Raw genomic sequence first — 19,284 nt, 5'->3', positions numbered from 1 at the left:
AATAAAGTTTGTAGGATGTCCTTTACCCGCAGGTTGTCTCCTATCCACCAATAGAAGACGGTCATGTTGGCCTCAGTGGGAAGAACTATGGCTGTCAGATTGACCTCATGGTTTCTCCCAGCGATAGGAACCACTTCCAAGTGCACCTCCTGCAGAGGGGCTGTGACAGAGGAAAAAATATTCAAACAGAAAACTGGGAATGAGAGGTGTATGATTTGGTTTTAAGTGTCTTTGCAGGTCAAAGTCACATAAGTCGCATACAAGCACTCAAAAAAGTATAATATCTGAATCCCAGGGGTGGGAAGTAACTAACACAATCTTCTTCTTCTTCTTTGACCTACATTTTTAACACAAATATCTGTACTCCTTCCATTTTCAAAACAGGGTTGTTACTTTAGTTTATTACATTTGAGTGCAATTATTGATTATCTTTTTTTTTATGTTATTGCGTGCTGCCTTCCCAACATCAAGACCAAACTCAACCTAAATGGATGGAAAAATAACACAAAGAAGAGATGATTCCTTAGTGTACCCAGTGCATATCAAGAAATACAGATGTAACAACAACGTGGACAAAAAAAAAACAGACAAAAAATAATCTAAAAGACGAACAAGACAAAAGTGACATGAAAAGATAAAATAAATGTAAAAGATGTAACAAGACAAAGAAAATGGAACAACTTGAATAATGACATATAAGATGTAACAAAATGAAACACTATCAAGATGAAAAAAGATGTAACAAGACTAAAAACTATGTGAAAGACAAAATTCAAGACACAAAAAGACATCACAAGAAGAAAAACAAAATAAAAGATGCAACAAGACAAAAAAGATGAAACAAGACAAAAAAGACAGCAAATATTTAGAAGACAAGGACTCAACAAGACTAAAAACAATGCAACAAGATAAAAAAGATGTAACAAAATGAAAAATTACAGAAAAGACATTAGACAAAAAAGACATAACAAGATGTAAAAGGACAAAATATATGAAACAAGATGAAAAATATGAGCAAGACAAAAAACAACATAAAGGGTGTAACAAGACAAAAGATGAAAAGTGACATATTAGACGTAACAAGACAAAAAATATGTTACAAGACAAAAAAGACTTAACAAGACAAAAACAATGTACAAGATGTAACAGGACAAAATATACAAAACAAGTTGAAAAATACATAACGAGACAAAAGGTGTAAAAGACATAACAAGCCAAAAAAGATGGAGCAAGATGAAAAAACTAACAAGATGTAAAAAGATGTAAAAAGACATAAACAAGACAAGACAAAGAAGACGAAACAAGACTAAAAACGACATGACAAGTTTAAAAAGTACATAAAAGAAGTAACGAGACCAAAAAGATGAAAGGACGAAAAACAAGGTAAAGGTGTAGCAACACGAAACAGACAAGAAAGGGAGACTCAACCATGGACGATACAAATGTCCTTCAAAAAAATCAGTACTTCTGCTTTTACTAGAGTCTTTTTTACACAAATATCTGTACTTCTAATTGAGTAAAGAATGTGTGTAGTTTTGTCAACTGTGCTGAGGCCAAATCTAGTATATTTACCTAATAAAAGCATGCCAGCTCAGTGAGTCTCCCACAAAAGTCTTGATTATCAGCTTAAACCCACGAAAAGAAAGCTCTTTGGGTTTCAAAGCTGCACAAAGACAGAGCCGTCTTATCAAAGTGAAAGACAAAGAAAAATAAGACGAGAACCTCCAATCCCCACTGACGGAAACACCATAGATCTGCCTTCTACCCAGGAAGTGAAGAATAAAAAGTTACTATGGAAGTGAGGTTCAAACCTGTCTCCACAACAGCAGGGGGTGAGTGTGTGAGAGAGCGAGACATATCGGAGACGACTGAACCGACAGCGGAGAGGATGTTTTCATCATATTTATCGCTTCCAGGCGTTAAACTAAATTTAGGTCAGAGGAGTGAGCAGGTTACTGACGTGTTGCATGGTGTCTGGGTGGTGAGAACCACAGCCGTAGACTTGAGATCCCAGTTCTGACTCGAGTTGTATTCGAATTGCAAAACTGAGGACTTGTGACATGACTTGGAATTGTCTCAGTATGAGAGGTTCTACAGAGAACCCTTCTACCCGATGGAAAGTATGGACAATATTTCAGCGACTGCTTGGATGATTTGGACAATGTTAGAGTGGTTTTGGGGGTCACTAAATTGGAAATGGCCATTTTAACTGGAAGTAGCCATATTCCAACTCCCATGAGCTGATTTTGATGAAGTTCCAGTCAATTAAGAAGCTTTAGAACACACAGAACCTTTAAAACCTGCTCCAGGACTCATGTGCTCTACTTCTTCAACATATTTACTTTTACTTTTTGAGGATATTATTTAGCCATAGTCATTATCATTATCATTACTCTAGTTTGGTGTGGTACTGGCTTTTGTTACCTTCAATACCCAGTTGTGGGTCACCTCAGAGTGTAATGGGCTCTGCATTAAAATGTACAAATTCTGCACCATTTCGATAACTGTGTTCATACACATCCTACAATTTATAACTAGTGATTCAGTCATTTCAATAAGTTAACAATTGATTTACAGCATCCTTTGAAATTCTACATTGACTGAAACTTCAAAATTGGGCCATCAGAAGTTGAAATCAGGCTACTTTTGGTTAAAATAGCCATTGTGAATTTTAAATAAAATTAAATAAAGTAATTTAAAATGTCATTTAGATAATTCTGTTCATAAATATACCATAATTTATATATATTTATATTTCAGCAAGTTATCTGTGCAATCAAATTGAGTTCTAAATTGACTCGGCCCGCGGGAGTTGGAATATTCTGGTTTAAAAGGCCATTCTAAATTCTGAAAATGGATGTAGCTGGAGCCTTCTGAATGTTTTCTGAAAGCTTACGGATGATGGGAAAACTGTGCAGTGTTGCAGTGTAGCCAGTACTCAAAGTGAGACGCAACCAGAGGACACAACAACAAAGTTTTTAAAAATCCTAAAATATTAGAATGCTCTGGACTTGGAATTGGCTTGCTGGATTTTGTAATTCACCTTCCTTTGATTTGTTTTTTTGGACTGTCTGGTTTTCATGTGACCCTGATGAATATTCGTATCTTTGATCAAGTATTAGTCTGTTAGAACAACATAGAAAGTGAAAAATCCCAGCCCTTACAAAAAGAGAATGTATGCACGGCTTTCTAATAACCATACAAAAACATTCAGGGGAGACCGACCTGTGACCTGGATGTACATTGTGGCCTCATCATGCCCCGCCAGGTTCTCTGCCTTCACAGTGACCTTGTAAACACCCGGACTTTCATAGCGATGCTGGATGGGCTCATCTGTCACTGTCAGGTTCTGGTAGATGGCCCGAACCCCGTCACCGAGGTCCACCTGGTACTTGGTGCTACTGGTGTCACCCTGTTAGAAAGGAACAAGGACTTGTCAGCAGATTCAAATCGAACAAAAGAAGTGAAGAAAGAACTGTCACCAAAACTGGTTTCGTCCTACCTGTTCCTGGTGGACGATGAATGTGATGTCATCGCCAGGCGCCACGGCCAGCATCTGCCCTTTGATTCCGACCTGCAGTCCCTGAGGGGGCAGCAGAGGGCAGTTGTGCTGTTTGGCGCTCTGCTGCTTGTTTAGTCCGCCTTCGCACATGTTGGATATCACTTTCCTGTAGCTGAAACACAGCAGAGGACAGTGCAAGTGTCAGAGTATGGAGGTGTATGCCAAGTCTTTAAGCCTGAGACCCAAAAGAAAGACATGTCATCTCCACAGGACCAAACTTACAAAAATGCATCATGAATTACCGTACCATCTACCACATATGGAAAGTAACTAGGTACACTTTGTTACTGTACTTAAGTAGAAGTTTCAGGTATCTTTTAACTCTTACTCCCTATATTTTCACACAAATATCTATATGCTTTCTACACATTTTCAACACATCTCTCAAAAATAATTTTCATTGAGTCTGCTACTAATTTCTGTGTGTGTGTGTGTGTGTGTGTGTGTGTGTTCTTGCACATGCACAGACCCAGTGCTGGACTCGTAGGTTTGTCCTAGATGGCAGTCTTCAGGCGGTGAATCTGGATCATGCCAGAAGTCGGCGAAGCAGCGTTTGCCCTCGATGTGGGAACGTTCAAAACCGTAGTCACTACACACACACACACACACACACACACACACACACACACACACACACACACAGTGCATATGTACTTTAAATAAGATTAAAATATTTTTTGATGACATAAAGCACAACAAAATATGCTGATTTGAGAAAGTAATTGACAAATGAAGTCACAGAGGGCAACGCAAGCACAAATATTGTTAATATGGTTACATTTACGGAGGGCCATAACTTCCAAACATCGAAAATAGATAAATAAATTAATACGTAGGCAAATTAAAACATTCCATTGATATACTGTACATATACATTAAATTACACTTGCCAATCACAAATCAATATTTTCCATTGTGATGGTATAAACATATATAATTGTTCAAAAAATGATTCTGAAGTGTTACCTACTAAAATCAAATGCTAAAATTATTGTTTATGTTTGATTCCTCACTGTGTTCTCTATTAGTATTCTTGCAGTTAATATTTATTATGTAATAATAAATAAATAAAATCAATAATCTGCTCAGTGTTTGCTAAAAAGCTGTGGCGTCCGTGCTCACCAGTTGAAGTCTTTCTCAGTGCATTGACAGGGTTTGGTGGTGAGAGCCGAGGTGTAGCTTTTCCCTTTGATACAGAACGCCGTGTCCTTCCTTTTCCTGAAACTTCGCTCCTGGCCCATAATGCATTTGTCTCCCTGAGGGTGGCCATAGGGAAGTGATAATTTAGTTTCAAATATGAGCACTCGTGTGCTGGAAGCAATGCATGTGTGCCTGTACTGTATGTGTGTCTGAACGTTACCTGCAGGTCTGTGAGCTGCCAGGAGTCGTAGTCAGACTCGGTACACTGACGGGGGAAAGACTGCCTGAAGTCCACTTTGACCAGCTCCCAGTCTGACCTGTAGCTGATGTGGCCAAACACACTGCGAACACACACCACAGGTACGAAATCAGCATGTAAATTAAAATGATATTCCTCCACATGTAGACATGTAGCTGTACACAAACAAATTACAAAAGTCTAATCTGATCTGCACCACATTTCTTGTTTTGCAAGGAACCAGTCCCCGTTTTTGGTGTCCTATCCCTGGAAATAAAAAAAAACAACAACAAAAAAAACTTTATCAGCTCTGTAGCCCTTCTAAATCAAAAGTAAATACAAATTATGGTTTAGAAATGTGTATTTTGATTAGCTTTAAAAGACCTCTTACAACTCTTACTTACAACTTTGCTGTAAAATATATTAACATTTTGTCAACACGTAAGTTTAATCACTAGGAGGCTGACCTGTTTCAGGGTTTAATAACCAAGACTTGTTGTGAACTATTTTTCCCAGCATAAGTAAGGACTAAAAATCAAAACTCTCTCAGTTTTGTCATTTCTCAATAATGAGCTTTGTTTTTGTGTTTTGACAACATTCAGAAAAGGCATAAAAGTTTGGTTACAGAAAGGGCTGAATGACCTCATTTTCCCTCTTTCAGCACACCTGATCCAAACCATCAGCTCGTCATCAATCCTCTGCAGAAGCCTGATAACGACCTGCTTATTTGAATCTGGTGTGTTGGACCAGGGAAACATCGAAGACGTGCAGGATCAGGAATCTGATGCACTAAATGACGCAGTCCCTGCAAGCTCCAACACACAGATAATCTTTACTTCAAATGTGTTTCTGCTTTGTAATTTCACTGTGAGGATGAATAAACTCTTCCTAGAATAAAGTTAAAGTTTCCCCCCACCCTCAAAGAGCTACAGTTCCCTCTCTTCTCCACTAGATGGTGATGTTTTACAGTGCAATATAGGTAATGTCCACCATTCCCTTTCCTGAACTGTCTTTTCCTTCTTCTTCTTCTTCAGAGTATTTTTTTGAAGCAGACTGATGTGACGCAAGTCAGCAGCTCTGGCGTATGTTGCTGAGGCTGGCTTTCACCTCGCCGGAGTGCAAGGCAAGCATGACTAATGTCGTCTTCACCGTCATCATTAAGCGGAAGTGATGGATGTGTTGGCTGTGGACTCACATATGCTGTCTTTTGACATTCTCATCCCTTTATTGCTGTTGGTTCCCTTATTCTTCTGGGGGTCTGTCTGCTGCTCTCCAGTCCAAACTCTACCTTTAGTTTCCTCATCATAACTGTATGGATTTCTAAAGTTTCTAAAGTCCTTTTCAGGGTTGAGTTCACTGATATCAATATTTTTCCACTAAGGTTTTTCCACTGGCACTGACTTTTCTGTGCAATGTCTTTGTATCATGTTGCTGTATCCATCAAATCACCACAAACTGATTGCCACATAGTGAAACCATGCCACTGACCTGACCCTAGATAATAAGAAGCTAGAGCCAATAGCCAGTAAAAAAATCAAATGTTAGCTTGTTAACTTAATCTGTACAAAAACCAAAGTGTAGGATGTTGGTTAGCAACTTCAGTTTGTGTTGAGCTAAGCAGCTGCTGGTTATAGCTTCATTAATGTCTGGACACACATATATCTCATGTCTGTACAGTTTTGGTGTGTTGAGGTTTTGAGATATCAGAGATTTCTACTGCCCTCCCCAAAAATGGAGGTAAATTGCATTTTGTTTGTAGAGCTTCAAGCACTGCAATGTGCAAGAAAACTGCAGCATTTCTTTTCAGAAACAACGTCCAGGAATCTCTGGGTAGCCTCGGCAGACTAATTGGCAAATTTCTGCCAGAGCAAATGAAAACATACTCTCCAATATGTCTGGTTCCCAGGTTAAGAGAAGTCACCATGAGTTTTCACTGGACCTACTTTCTACAATACCAATCAAATAGTCCCTATGAAAACCTTTGACATTATAGTCCATGGATTATCCAAAGAAACTTGGTCATGTCTAGATGGTATCCCCCAACCCGCAAAAGATCTTGTGAGAGCAATCATTTTAAGCCAAACCATGATCTTTCCTTAACCCTATTTTGTGTCCTTAAAACTAAGCAGATCTTAACCACATTGTTGTAAAACATAATTATTTTGTACAACGTGCATGTATAACTAAATCTGGCACATTTACGTTACTTAAGGTGATCATTAATTAATGTGCACTGTCCCTTCTTAAATAAACATTAGCATAAACAACACTGGAGACTTTCAGAAATCTAAGCTTACCATCTAGACACAATGAAGGAACAGAAACATTGTTCATAATGCAAGGAACAGAATTGCACCATTTCATTATCATGGCTTGCCAATTTACTGAGTTTACTAAGTTTCTGATTTTATTAACATTTTTGGCATAACAAATTATTTTAATCTCGGTCTATAATGGTCACTGTCGGACAAAGCATCCTCTATTGCACCCAAGAGTATAAAATCACAAATTATATTGACCCCATCTGGGTCATGAACTGCTTTGCTTTTGCAAGACTTTTCTTGGTGTCTAAATTCATGCCAAACCATTCTGTCTTTGTTGAATTTTATTTGCATTTTGAATGCTAATGCTGAATGTTAAATTTGGTTTCTTTTTTTTCTCCTGATTTCTCAACAGCAAGATGTGATGCTCCAGTTTAAAATTCTTCTTTTTCCTCTTTCGTAACTTTTTTTTGTGAATGACACTTGTCCACAAATAAAGCAGAACAGATAGCAATTTTGTTGCAGTTTTGTGGTTGTTGATAATGACAATTCATCAGGTTGAAATGAGCAATTTACCTGAAGTTTATGCTGATAAAAAAAAGTTTGGTCCATCTGAAATGGAACATTTATTTAGGATAGAGGTTTACAATAAAAATATGACATTGATTTTGCTTGTAGCCCATTGTTTTAGTTAGAACATGCTGCCATTCCAACAATCATGTATTGACATGAGCTTTGGAGACTGACCAAAAGAGGGAGATTGCAGATACATGTTGCTGAAATAAGTTTTGTCTGCAGGGTGGTTGGGTTCAGTCTTAGAGACAGGATGAGGTGCTGTGACCTTTGAAGGTCTGACTCACAAGTTAGCCTCTAAACGCTTCCCTCAAAAGAGACTGAGGACAGTCTCACAGCTTGTTAAAACTGGGTGGAAATAACATGTTGATGAACAGGTCCAAAGTTATTAAGACAACCCTTCATACTGTTGCGGTGATATGCAGATGTTGTGGGTAAAGCATAGTTTCTGATAAAGTGTGTCATCGAAAAATGTAGGGGTGTACTCAGCAGCATCAGTCACCACCTTTCAAGCAACTACCTTGCATTTAGAAATCCCCAGATGACTGGTAATAGGCGAGATCTTTGATTGTCTAGTATTGCGAGTCTACCCTAAGTTAGATCCAGAAGTCGCTGGAGGGATTAAATATCTCATTTGGTCTTGGAACGCCTTGGGATCTCCCAGGAGGAGATGGAAAGCACTGGTAGGGAGAATGACGTCTGGAATATCCTGCTTAGCCTGCTGTCACCATGTCCGGACCCCAGATAAAAGGATGAGAATGGACAGATTGATGGATGTTGCTTTTGAAAATATCAAATCTAATTTTTCAGTGCTCTGAGGAGTACAATGAAATTCAGTTCACCTTTGGTGTATTTGAGCAGCAGAGGTTTCAGAGGCCTATATCTCAAACCTCAGCACATGAAACAAAAATAATGTACCAAGCCAGACAGCAGTAGAGGTAAGTGAGAAAATTGACCTTTTAAACCCTTCATATCTCAGTCCATGGGTTTCCATTAGACATTCGGTGTTATGGTGTACACTGCTTGTCCCCAAACAGTAAAATTCTCACTGTTAGTTTCAGCATGAAGTGTAAAAATCAGCTAGTTATCTTTGTTTGTGTGTTAATTCCCACCAGCCGCAGAGTTAATTTAGCACTTTTTCTAGTTTTGAATGCCACTCCAGAGCCATATGAGCTCTATTAGTGGACAAACAAAGGGAAACAACATTCATTAACAGTGGGATTTTTGTCCATTTAGTTCCTCTCATTAAAATACACAGCTTAGAATGAGACAACATTACCAGGAATGTGTTTAGAAGTCATTTCCAGGAGAGTTTTGCTGAATGAGATTGGATGCAAAGTTTCCTTTGAGGAAAACTGTTTGTTTTTCTAAGCGTACTTGTTACAGTGCATGGTGCGGGGAGTGGAAATGGGTTATCAGGAGCAGAAGAAGCTCTCATGATGCTCCCTTACAGCAGCGCATGCAGTAGAGGCCCATTGAGAGTCTGTCCAGTGTCTGATATTTGACCAGCTGTCATTAGTATGAGTGGTGGACGATCTCTGGTCCCCCACCTGTCCTTGGCGCTAAGTCACTGCTCAAAGACTTCATTATGGGATGGCAGGCTGCGCCGTCAAAAATCGAAACTCAGTGGCAAGGAAATAGACCCTGGCTAATCTGTCAGACATGAACTGCCCTCAACACTCCTCCTTGGCCGCCGACCCTATCTCACGGGAGCCAGATGGGAGATGTATATAGGTGTGCGTGCATGAGTGTGCGCGTGTCAACCCACAGGGTGTGCGTCAGACACATGGCAGATAATGGTGAGTAAGTCTGAGTGTTTAAGTCTCTCCTCCTCTGTGCGTATGTGTGTGCGACCATCTCTTTGCCCTTCTCAGCAGATTACAGCTGGAAGCCAGCCTTATCTCTAGGCCTGGGCCTGGAGTCTGAGATGATGTGACAAGTCTCACTCCAGCTAGCTTACTGATGGAGAGATTGGCGGGAAAAAAAAGAAGGAAATAGACAGAGGGAGAGACTGTACTTCTTAAAAAGATATGAACCCTTGAAGCGTACATCAACAGTTTTGGGCGGAAGCTGGCGATATCTTAAATTTTGTGCCAATATGTCATTTTGACACTGAAGAATTTGCAGGATTGAGGTTTGTGGTTCACCAGAAGTGGACACCAGTCCAGATTTGGAGTCACATGTTTCACTGCTCTGATTGGTTGTAGGACCATTGAATTGCATCCAAGTTAGCAGTCCAGTGCTGCCTAGTTTGCACTGTCAAACTAGGCAGCACTGATCAAATATAAATCAATATTCTGTTGCTCCATGGCCATGACAGATGCAAATCAACAAAATCTGAACAAGTCAGCATGCTGCTGGTGGGGGCATGCAGCCATGTCGAGGATGGGTCAAAACCACGGTACAGACGTGTCAAGCCTAGTTGAATTAAGGGGTTGGTCATTTATTATAATCCTATTGGCATTATAAATGTAATCAATTAATTTGTTATGTATTTCACTGTGGATTTAGAGAGCTTTACTGATTGACTGATTGATTAAGAAAGCCAAGAGCCAAGTTGTTTGTTAGATTTATCTTTGAGGCTAAGAGCTTAATTCCGAGAAATAACCTGTGCATACCTACTGATCATTGTTATAATAACAAGAATCTGACATGCAGCTGATGTCTGAGTATAAATAATACTCAGATGTACTGATGTAAGCCTGGTGGAGCCTGACAGAGAGCCCAGCAGAGACATGCAAAGAAAGTGACACAGAAACAGAGTGCACAAATACTGAGCAGAGCCATAAAAATAGAATTTCAGAGTGAGAAGGGGCTAAAGGGGCAGAGGGCACATACAGGCCTCCTCCCCCATCAACCTCTGCTGTAACGGCAATCAAACCCTCTGGTGGCAAAGAGGGAGGACGGCTTTGCAGGGAACCAGGAGTGAGACCGGCTGCCGTTAGCGCCACAAAATTGGGTGCCCCGCTCCAACAGATCGAGAGCGAACTGTTGTGATGGGAGAGAAACTTCAGCTCCTTTGAAAGCAGTGTATGGCCACACAGAGCCGCCCTGTCTGACCCTCTCAGACAACTCATTAGTACTAAGCAAAGAGCGGGAAGTGTGAAGGGAGGACAAAAGGGTTAAATCTATAGGGGGTGAAGGAGATAACGCGCCTTCTCAGTTCAATATATTGTAATTTACACTCATACATGAATGTAAGCTCAGATTTAAAAGTGTCTCTGTAGGAATTTAAAGTCTTCAGACCATTTATGATGGATTCAACAGAACCCATAAAGACTTTCGTGTTATTATGCCGACAGCAGCCCTGAAATTGAACACTTCTCTTGAAATTGTGATTTCACTCACGTCATAACCAGGGTCTCGTCTCCCGGCTCACTCAGGAGTCCATCGACGAACACAGAGGTGCTGGTGAAGTTGTGAACAGTCCACGTCTGTCCTTCGTCAATACTAAACCTGTGAAGAAAACAAGCAGGGGTCACAATCACCGATATTCAAACAGAGACATGGATTAAAGTATCTTCAGATGGGGCCATGCAATAGAGTTAGTAAAGGCTACAAATAACACTCTCCAAGGGAACTGCCCATTTACTAAGTCATTCAGAGAGTGGTGCCTTTTTTATCACCTTTCTTTGCAAAACTAAAACTAGCGGAAAGAGTGGATTAAATAACTTGATTATCTGCAGCTTAATACATACAGTAGATAGCCTTTAATTTGCTCTGACAGATACATCTACCCCCCCTTTTCATTAAGACAATGAATTCCAGCAGCCTTTGATCTGATCTGGCCAGTCACAAATGTGTCTTTGATCTAGAGTGAGTTCTGTATTATGATTGACAGCTGAGCATCACTGGTCCAGATTTGACAAGTCTTATGTCACATATTTTCCAGCTTTGACTGGTTGCAGGTCTATCCAATTGCATCCAGTCATGGTCCATCCAGAGCATTGCCTCAGGCTCATGGAACTCAAACTAGGCGGTGCTGATCAAATATGTAACAAGATTCTGCCACTGCATTGCCTATATTTCTTGCCCAAGATGTTCTCACAAACATATTTTAATGTACTCTTTAGCTGTAATACAGGAAAGATCGTGGCCTGACAGCTTCCATTTTCTGATCTGCTTGAAAACACTCAAATCACTTAGATTTTTTTTGTTGCTTCGATTTGCTGTAGATCTATTGAACTGCTTTCAGGGGCATTTTGGTCTGTGTATGTTGGTTACGGACCATGGAATAAAGAAAGAGTGATGCTTTCTGCCCAGTGTAGGTACCAGATGTGCTCGGGGTCCTGCATTACCAGACGATGGACACATTATGATTGGCTGTATGTTAGAAAGAGCATGGATGCCATATAAAACAAAACAGAACAGATGGAATTAATTTAAGCACTGTCATGTTAATTTGAAACCAATTAACAATTGATTTTCTAAAAGACAATATTCTTTAAAGTTAGATTAGTTTGCTAGTTAACATTAGCCAGCGTTAACTAACAGAGAGCTCTTGATCAAATATTATGTTGATAAAACCTAATGATCAGTGTTAAATTTTAGTATGTAGTGTCACTTGTAATTGCTTTAATTTTCTTAATGACAAGAAAACAAGATGACAAAATAACTGTGAAATTATCTGGCCACAGCCATATCTCCTATCTGACCTATAGAGAAGAAAACCACTAAGTAGCACATCTCAGTACCTATTCTTGCAAAGGTTGCCTGTATGCCGATACTTGTACCTGCAAAAGATTGCACTGTAGAACAAATCAATAGCAAAGTAAACCTAACCCTAACACCCTAACCAACTGCTAAGCTGAGAACCGCTAAGTAGGACATATGGAATAGGTAGCATATATCAACAGAACACCGGCTAGCATTGAGAGGCCAGCTTTTGCTGACCTCAAGGTGGGTCTGTGACTGTGAAATCACAGACTAACTGGTTGGGAAAACAAGAACAAGTTGCTTCTAAAACTTACAAGGGCTTTTGAGAGGTAAATCTGCCCTGGTTATAACTGTAAACCACATTTATGTATACCAGCTATAGCAAAGGTAACCAAGGGGATTGGGGCTAAGCAAAGGGTCCATTTAAGGAATCTTTTTTTTTTCTAAGGTTAATTTCATGTAGGCTATACTCTGAAGGACAAAATACACAAGAGAACAAAATGAAAGATGAGGGAGAAAGGGACCATGTGACAAAGCTGCACCTCAGCCAACTGAACTGCCAGGAATTTTTCACCAGTGGAAAGTTATAAGAGAAAAAACATAACAGAAATTTTAAATGAAGTGGTTTGATGAAAATGGGATAATGCTTCCTTTGTAACAGTATTTGGTATCTGAGTTTCCCTCTATCCAAACTCAAAATGAAGAGTCTGAGACAGACAAAGCCAGCCATCTGCTCAGCTTTATTCACTGTGCCGACGACTCCTGCAGTCAACAGTGGCAGCAGTGCTGAGTAAATGTGACTGCGTGATGGAGAGGGATCAATGTGGAAATCGAGCAGTGTGTGGCTCGCACTGCAGGCTGTGTTTGGTAATGATGTGCTAACAAGGACTACAATGTGATAATCAGGTAAACATGCACAGTTACAAGGAAACACAACGGATAAACACAGCTACTAAAGACTCTGTTGCTATGGTAAAGGCCTCTGTATGCTTCAAATAAAGCGCTTGTGAGACTGTCTGAATCAGGAGGGTGCTGGTTCCAACAATTTTGTAACTTTTCCAAAATGAATGCAGTAATTGGCCAGGTATACAGAATGTTGAAGTAGAAAGGGAATTCTTCGAGTTCTTTCTAACAATTATTCACACAGTTTTTTTTTTTTTTTGTTACTTTTCACATGTACACTAAGAAAGCTTCCAAGAAGGGACTGTCCAGTAATGTCCCAATTCATACAAATTATTTATTATTACAAATGATTTATTATGTTGAGACTACAGACTAATTTTTCAGAGTTATTCTTGAGGAGAGATTGGAATGATAGTGTTATGCACGTTTGTCGTCCAGCCTTCAAGTGCGGCCTTTCAGAACTGTTCTAAACACTTTTGCCCTTATAGTAGATAGCAGAGCTGTGGAGTCGAGTCATGTGACTTGGACTGGAATCAGACCCAAGTCACAAATTTGATGACTTTAGACTTGTGACTGCATTTGGCATTGAGCCTTTTAACTCAAAACCCAAAGATTAAAAAGTCCCATTTCTTGAATTAACTAATGTTAATGCTATTTTTCCCTCAGCAAGTCAGCAATTAATTTCCCAGATCCACTTTGTTTGTCCATTTCAAACAATATAACAATCACTGCCCACATTATTTCCATGCGTCCTTTAGATTGGCCTTGATGTGAAGCCATACAGCCACTAGAGGGCGCTGCTCAGAGTCAAAAGTTACCCCAAATATGAAGAAGAAGAGTCAAAAATTTCTGACAACAATAAACATGGCAACATTGGATGAGGTTAGAATAATGTACTTGTTGAGAAAGAGGCAACAGCGGAGGAGGTGGTGTAGACAGTTATGGTCCATGTGGTCATTAAATGCAGACAGGGAATTCTTCCATTAATTGATAACGAACATAATTTTCAATCATTTAGATTTTTAATATTTCTTCGTCCCATCTAGTGGTTGTGTCTTGTTTGAACTACTGGCTTCATTGCTACACTGCCCACACAATTACTGGAGGTACTGCTCTGTTTGGTCTGCGTCAATAAGCTTTCAGGAAATGTGCAGAACACTGAATGAAATTAATGCAAAGTATGGACAAAAAGCCCTATCCATATACAGACGTACAAACATTTAGTATACATGAGCCTTAAGTTGAGGCTAGCAAGCTAATGCTTAGCTAAGGCTAACCTAACTACTAAACAGTCTTTTAGTTTGAAGTCCCTAACAAGTCATAATTGAGACTTCAGTGCAAAGACTTGAAAAACAAAAAAACAATGATGACATATGACGTGAAGACACATTGTAGTTATGAGCTAAACTGTGATGCCAGGAAATAAGAGGAGGAGACTTAAAATGAATACTTCAGACTTCAACTTATTATGAATAAACCTGCCTCCTGTGTCTGCATCTGTAGCCGTAGCCGTGGCCATATCTGTAGGGTTGGTCTACAATATTGTATTTCAGCCTCAGTCATGGTAGTGGTACTTGGAAAGGCTAAAATATTCTGAGGTGATACATCGTGTAAAAAGTTTGAGAAACACTGCTTTAAAGCATACTGATGCCTTAAGTGTATGATTCAAATTCCATCAAAAAACTAATTAGCAGCACTCCTTTATATAAATAACTACTGATATGCCTCAAGCAAGGCACTTAAACTACCCATTTGATCCATCAGGCATCAGTTGGACAACTATAGCCTTCTACATGGCGACGTCCTCAGTCACCCATCCAATTATATCTCATTTCCTCCAGCTAATACCCGAGGAATTATTAGAAATGGATGAGGCGATAACCCTGTAATCAAATAGATTAGCGGGCCAAACTTATAATTATCCTCCATGCCACACGCCATTCTCATCCTGTACTCCGTTGCTCCAGTGCTATGAGGAAACCTAAAACAAGACTTATTCTACGCGGAGCTAATCATAAATCATAAATGTACATAACACAATCCTGTCCAGCCGGCGCACTGCGGTGGCATCTCATTTCTCAGCCTGCTAACTTCTCATAATTAACTGATATGAATGCATTGAGTTACCCATTGTAAAAAAAAAAAAAAGAAAGAAAACCCTCCATTGAGTTTGAGTGAGCCGACGAGAGGAGCCAGGGAATTATCTGAAATGATTTGAGTGTGTGTGCGCACATGCACGGTTGTCACTTTCAAAAGTCGAGATGCAGCGGTGCTTTTCAAGTGGCCGTGAAAATGGCATTGCTTTGATGCACACAGTTGTAGATATCCGACCCCCGCATGGGAACATGGTGTAATTATTTCAGAGAGTCAGAGGCGCTGCAGAGGCAAGCAAGAAGTCTTGTTTGCAGGACGTGGATAGATTTTTCTTTTTTTGGAGTATCATGAGGGTCTAAATGCTGAGGACTTGACTTAGTGAAGGAGCATTTTAGGTCAAGAATGGCTCTTCACAGCGACAAGTACAGACTCTCCTCTAAACTCGTGCTACAGCTTGCTATATCCTCAGTCTCTTTTTTTTTTTGGTCTATTGCTGCATTTTCTTTTCTCCATCCTTCCTGCCCTTTTTCCTTTTTTACTGTTGGCTCTGCTTATTTCTGTCTGGGAGGTTGAACTAGGCCACACAGACTCATTAAGTTTATCCTTAAAGAGCAGAACTCCATGATACATCTTGTATGGAGAAAAGAGACATCACTGCCCTGGCTTCAGTGGGTTGAAAGCTAAGTCTAGTGAAGCTTGATCACGGCTAGGTGTACTCGCCACTTTCCCAACCTCCACATCTCTCTACATAATGCACACTACTTCCTGCAGTGGCGCTGAGTATTGGCATATTGTAGATTGCATCCAAAGATAGTGGAAAAAGAGTAAAACTACCACAAGTTTCTTTGCCTGAATGCAGATGCTTTTTAAGATTTCAGCGCTGATTGATTTGGCGACACCTGTGAAGAACCTCTCAGTTCATTTTCAATTTTGAAGGGGTACTATAAACTATAAACAGTGAGAACATCTTTTCCATTGAGAAAAGACTTTGTTGCTCTTCTTTCAATGAAAAATGCTCACCAGTTCTGATATAACTGATGCTACTGCAGGATCTATGCTAACCTCTTCAGGAGCCGCCATTGTTTGTTTGAGACGTGTCACTTCCATGGACGCCTCTCACTGTCATTACACCTAAAACTTCTGGTGTGGACACAAACGGATAACTTGAAGCCTGGCAAGACGGATTCTAGCATGATCTCGTGAATCCAGCTGCCTCGCAAGGTAACTCATGGCCTGGGGCAATATCTATCTTGAGAGCAAACAATCAGACTTAAAACTGCATTTTAAGGACCTTATCATGTCAGTTGATGTGCTTTAATGGTGCATATTCCTGTACACACACAAAGCTACAAATAATGAGGTGAGGCAATGCTTCAATTTTCTAGGCCCATAATTTTATGTTAAATATCTAAGAAATTACCCACAAATTACCTGCATATTACCCCAAATTTCAAGGTTAAGTGTATGATTATTAATTCATGTACAGTAGTTGGTGGTCATTACTAAGTAACACATTTGAAATTCCTCAGAATTTACTAGCATGTTACTCTCAAATTTGATGCTAAGTATGTGATAATTTGAAGTTGTCGTTTTCATGCAAGTGGAGGGTAATTGCCATTTCACAAATTTGAACTTTCTTTGGAAATCGCAACAAATTTACCCCAAATTTCATGGTAAATACATGGTACCTACAAATTCCCAGATTAAGTATATGTTGATGGTAATTACCAACTAACAAATTTAAAATTTCTTTTAAAATTGACCTGCAACCCTAACCCCCAAATTTCATGGTAAGTTATAATTCACAAGTGGATGTGCAAGTACGTGGTAATTGCTATTTAGAAATAGTGGAATCTAATTATTAAATAATGTTGGAGTAATTTTCAGTAGACTTTTGTAATTTCTAAAAAAGTTTCAGTTATGATACCTGGCTAATTATCACATATTTACTATGAAATATGGGGTAAATTTGCAGTTAATATCAAAGAAATTCCCAATATGGGAAATGGCAATTACCATCCACTGGCATGAAAACGACACTAGCAAATTATTACATACTTACTCTGAAATTTGTGTGTAATTTGCAGGTAAATTCAGAGAACTGTCAAATATGTTGCTTTGTAATTTACCACCAACTACATGAAAATGGTACTTGCTAATTATCACATGATTAACCATGAAAGTTGGAGGTAATTTGCCAGTTATTTCTAATAAAATGTCAGATATATTACTGGGTATTTACCACCTATTGACCATGAAACTATAGGACCTGGAAATTGAAGCGTTACCTAAGATTACAATAAAATAATTGCCACACAGTGAGCCTGGAGTTTTTGGGGGCCTCCTGAGGCTTTGCTGGCCATAAACAGTACTGAAACCGGGGCTTGACATAGTAAAAGGCTACTAAAAGATCTTTTACTGATCTGCAGGAGAACAGTCGAGATTGAGACAGTGACATAACTTATCCCCGGTCTTCTACAAAAGTCTGTGCTCTAACAGAATGCCAGTAGAACAATAAAGTTGCAGTTGTACAATCGAGTCAAGTAAGCCAGCTAATTAGAGCAGGCGTCCAACAGAGACATGAACTGAAGATGTGATAAATCAATGTGAAAAATACTGGAATAACATTGGTGTTCCATCATTAGTTTTTTGGCCTGAGAACAATGCTTTGCAGTCTTCACAGCTGAAATGTGTTACTCTCACACATAGCGCTGCTCTCTATTACAGAGCAGTTGAGGAAGAAAGAATGATTGGGGGTCATGGAACTCCAACGAGACAAGAGTTCCTGGCTCCGAAACTGAACGCGGGCCGGGAAGGGTTTTGGAAGCCAGAAATCTCAGCACCTGATGAGATGATAACATTACGGTCATTTTGTCTAATGAAGTGGTAAAAACTGTGCTCATCTCACTTTAAAGAAGTTGTCTTTTCCTACAGAACACTTTCTCATGCTTTCACAGCTCTCTGCGGCCCTTTACGAGATGTTTTCCACTGTGCCGCCGGAGCCTTTGGGGTTATTGATTTAGCTGAGGCATGAAGGAGGGGAAAATGTGAAGGACAACACTCGGCAGTCTTTCACCGGGAGACAGATGAGGGCCCATCGAAAAGGTCATTTGATTTCGGTGTGTGATAAATGTTTTTCTGAGCACTCCCTTATCTACGCTTTCTCATTATTTCATCCTTATTTATTAAGGTCGACGAGATAACATCTTGCTGAGCTTGAAATTGTCTGCATGAGCTGTGGGGAGAGAGGGGGATGATCTTAAATGATTTTGAAGGGTACAGTGCTGGACTGGGGAACTAACTGATATTTCACTCTGCTGTAAAAATATATAGAATGGCTCGGCTGATGTGGAGCTTTGAAGCCTCTATCGACACTTCACGCACTGATGTTTGGGGCTTTGATGCATCAGTTGGTGGTGACCTCCTTTGTAACTTTTTAGCACAAGTGGAGTTTTATTTTTTTGTAAATGCATGGCGCTTTCAACATACATCACTTGTAAAGTTATGCAGCAATACCAAAAACTCATAATATGATAAGACCATGATACAAAGTAGAAAGTACAAAGAAAAATGATGACATGAAAAAATGTCCTAACCCTAACCCTTCATGAAATAATAAATTTGACAGCTTTGGCTTTCCTTGTCTAAAACCTCATACCATGTATGCAAACTGAAAGCTGCTCTTGAACCATGTGCAGTATATGCATGGTCTCAGTCTCTTCTGACAGGTAACACTCTAAAGTTTTTTCCCCAGCAGTCAGAATTGCTGTAAGTGCTACTGGAATTGAGTAATAGAATTTTAATTGCAAAATTATATATGCCTGCAGATGTCTGCACCAAAAGTGGTGGAGCCAGTC

The 19,284-nt window shown here is 39.6% G+C and overlaps 1 protein-coding gene across 2 annotated transcripts in view; it reads right to left on the bottom strand.

Moving 5' to 3' along the window:
* Nucleotides 1-19,284, bottom strand: part of sorcs2 (sortilin-related VPS10 domain containing receptor 2) — a 441,732-nt gene that overhangs the window by 9,313 nt on the left and 413,135 nt on the right. For both annotated transcript variants that reach the window (XM_084711712.1, XM_084711713.1), the window contains exons 14-20: nt 11,123-11,230; nt 4,923-5,043; nt 4,685-4,818; nt 4,032-4,151; nt 3,503-3,674; nt 3,226-3,412; nt 27-160 (exon numbers count right to left, since the gene is read on the bottom strand). In XM_084711712.1, coding sequence (XP_084567838.1) covers nt 27-160; nt 3,226-3,412; nt 3,503-3,674; nt 4,032-4,151; nt 4,685-4,818; nt 4,923-5,043; nt 11,123-11,230 — 976 coding nt within the window. The remainder of the gene's footprint in view (nt 1-26; nt 161-3,225; nt 3,413-3,502; nt 3,675-4,031; nt 4,152-4,684; nt 4,819-4,922; nt 5,044-11,122; nt 11,231-19,284) is intronic.

The sequence above is a fragment of the Lutjanus erythropterus genome, chromosome 23 (assembly GCF_056507025.1).
Source record: "Lutjanus erythropterus isolate fLutEry1 chromosome 23, fLutEry1.hap2, whole genome shotgun sequence".
Classification (NCBI taxonomy): Eukaryota; Metazoa; Chordata; class Actinopteri; order Lutjaniformes; family Lutjanidae; genus Lutjanus; species Lutjanus erythropterus.
This window is presented reverse-complemented; position numbering and strand designations above follow the sequence as displayed.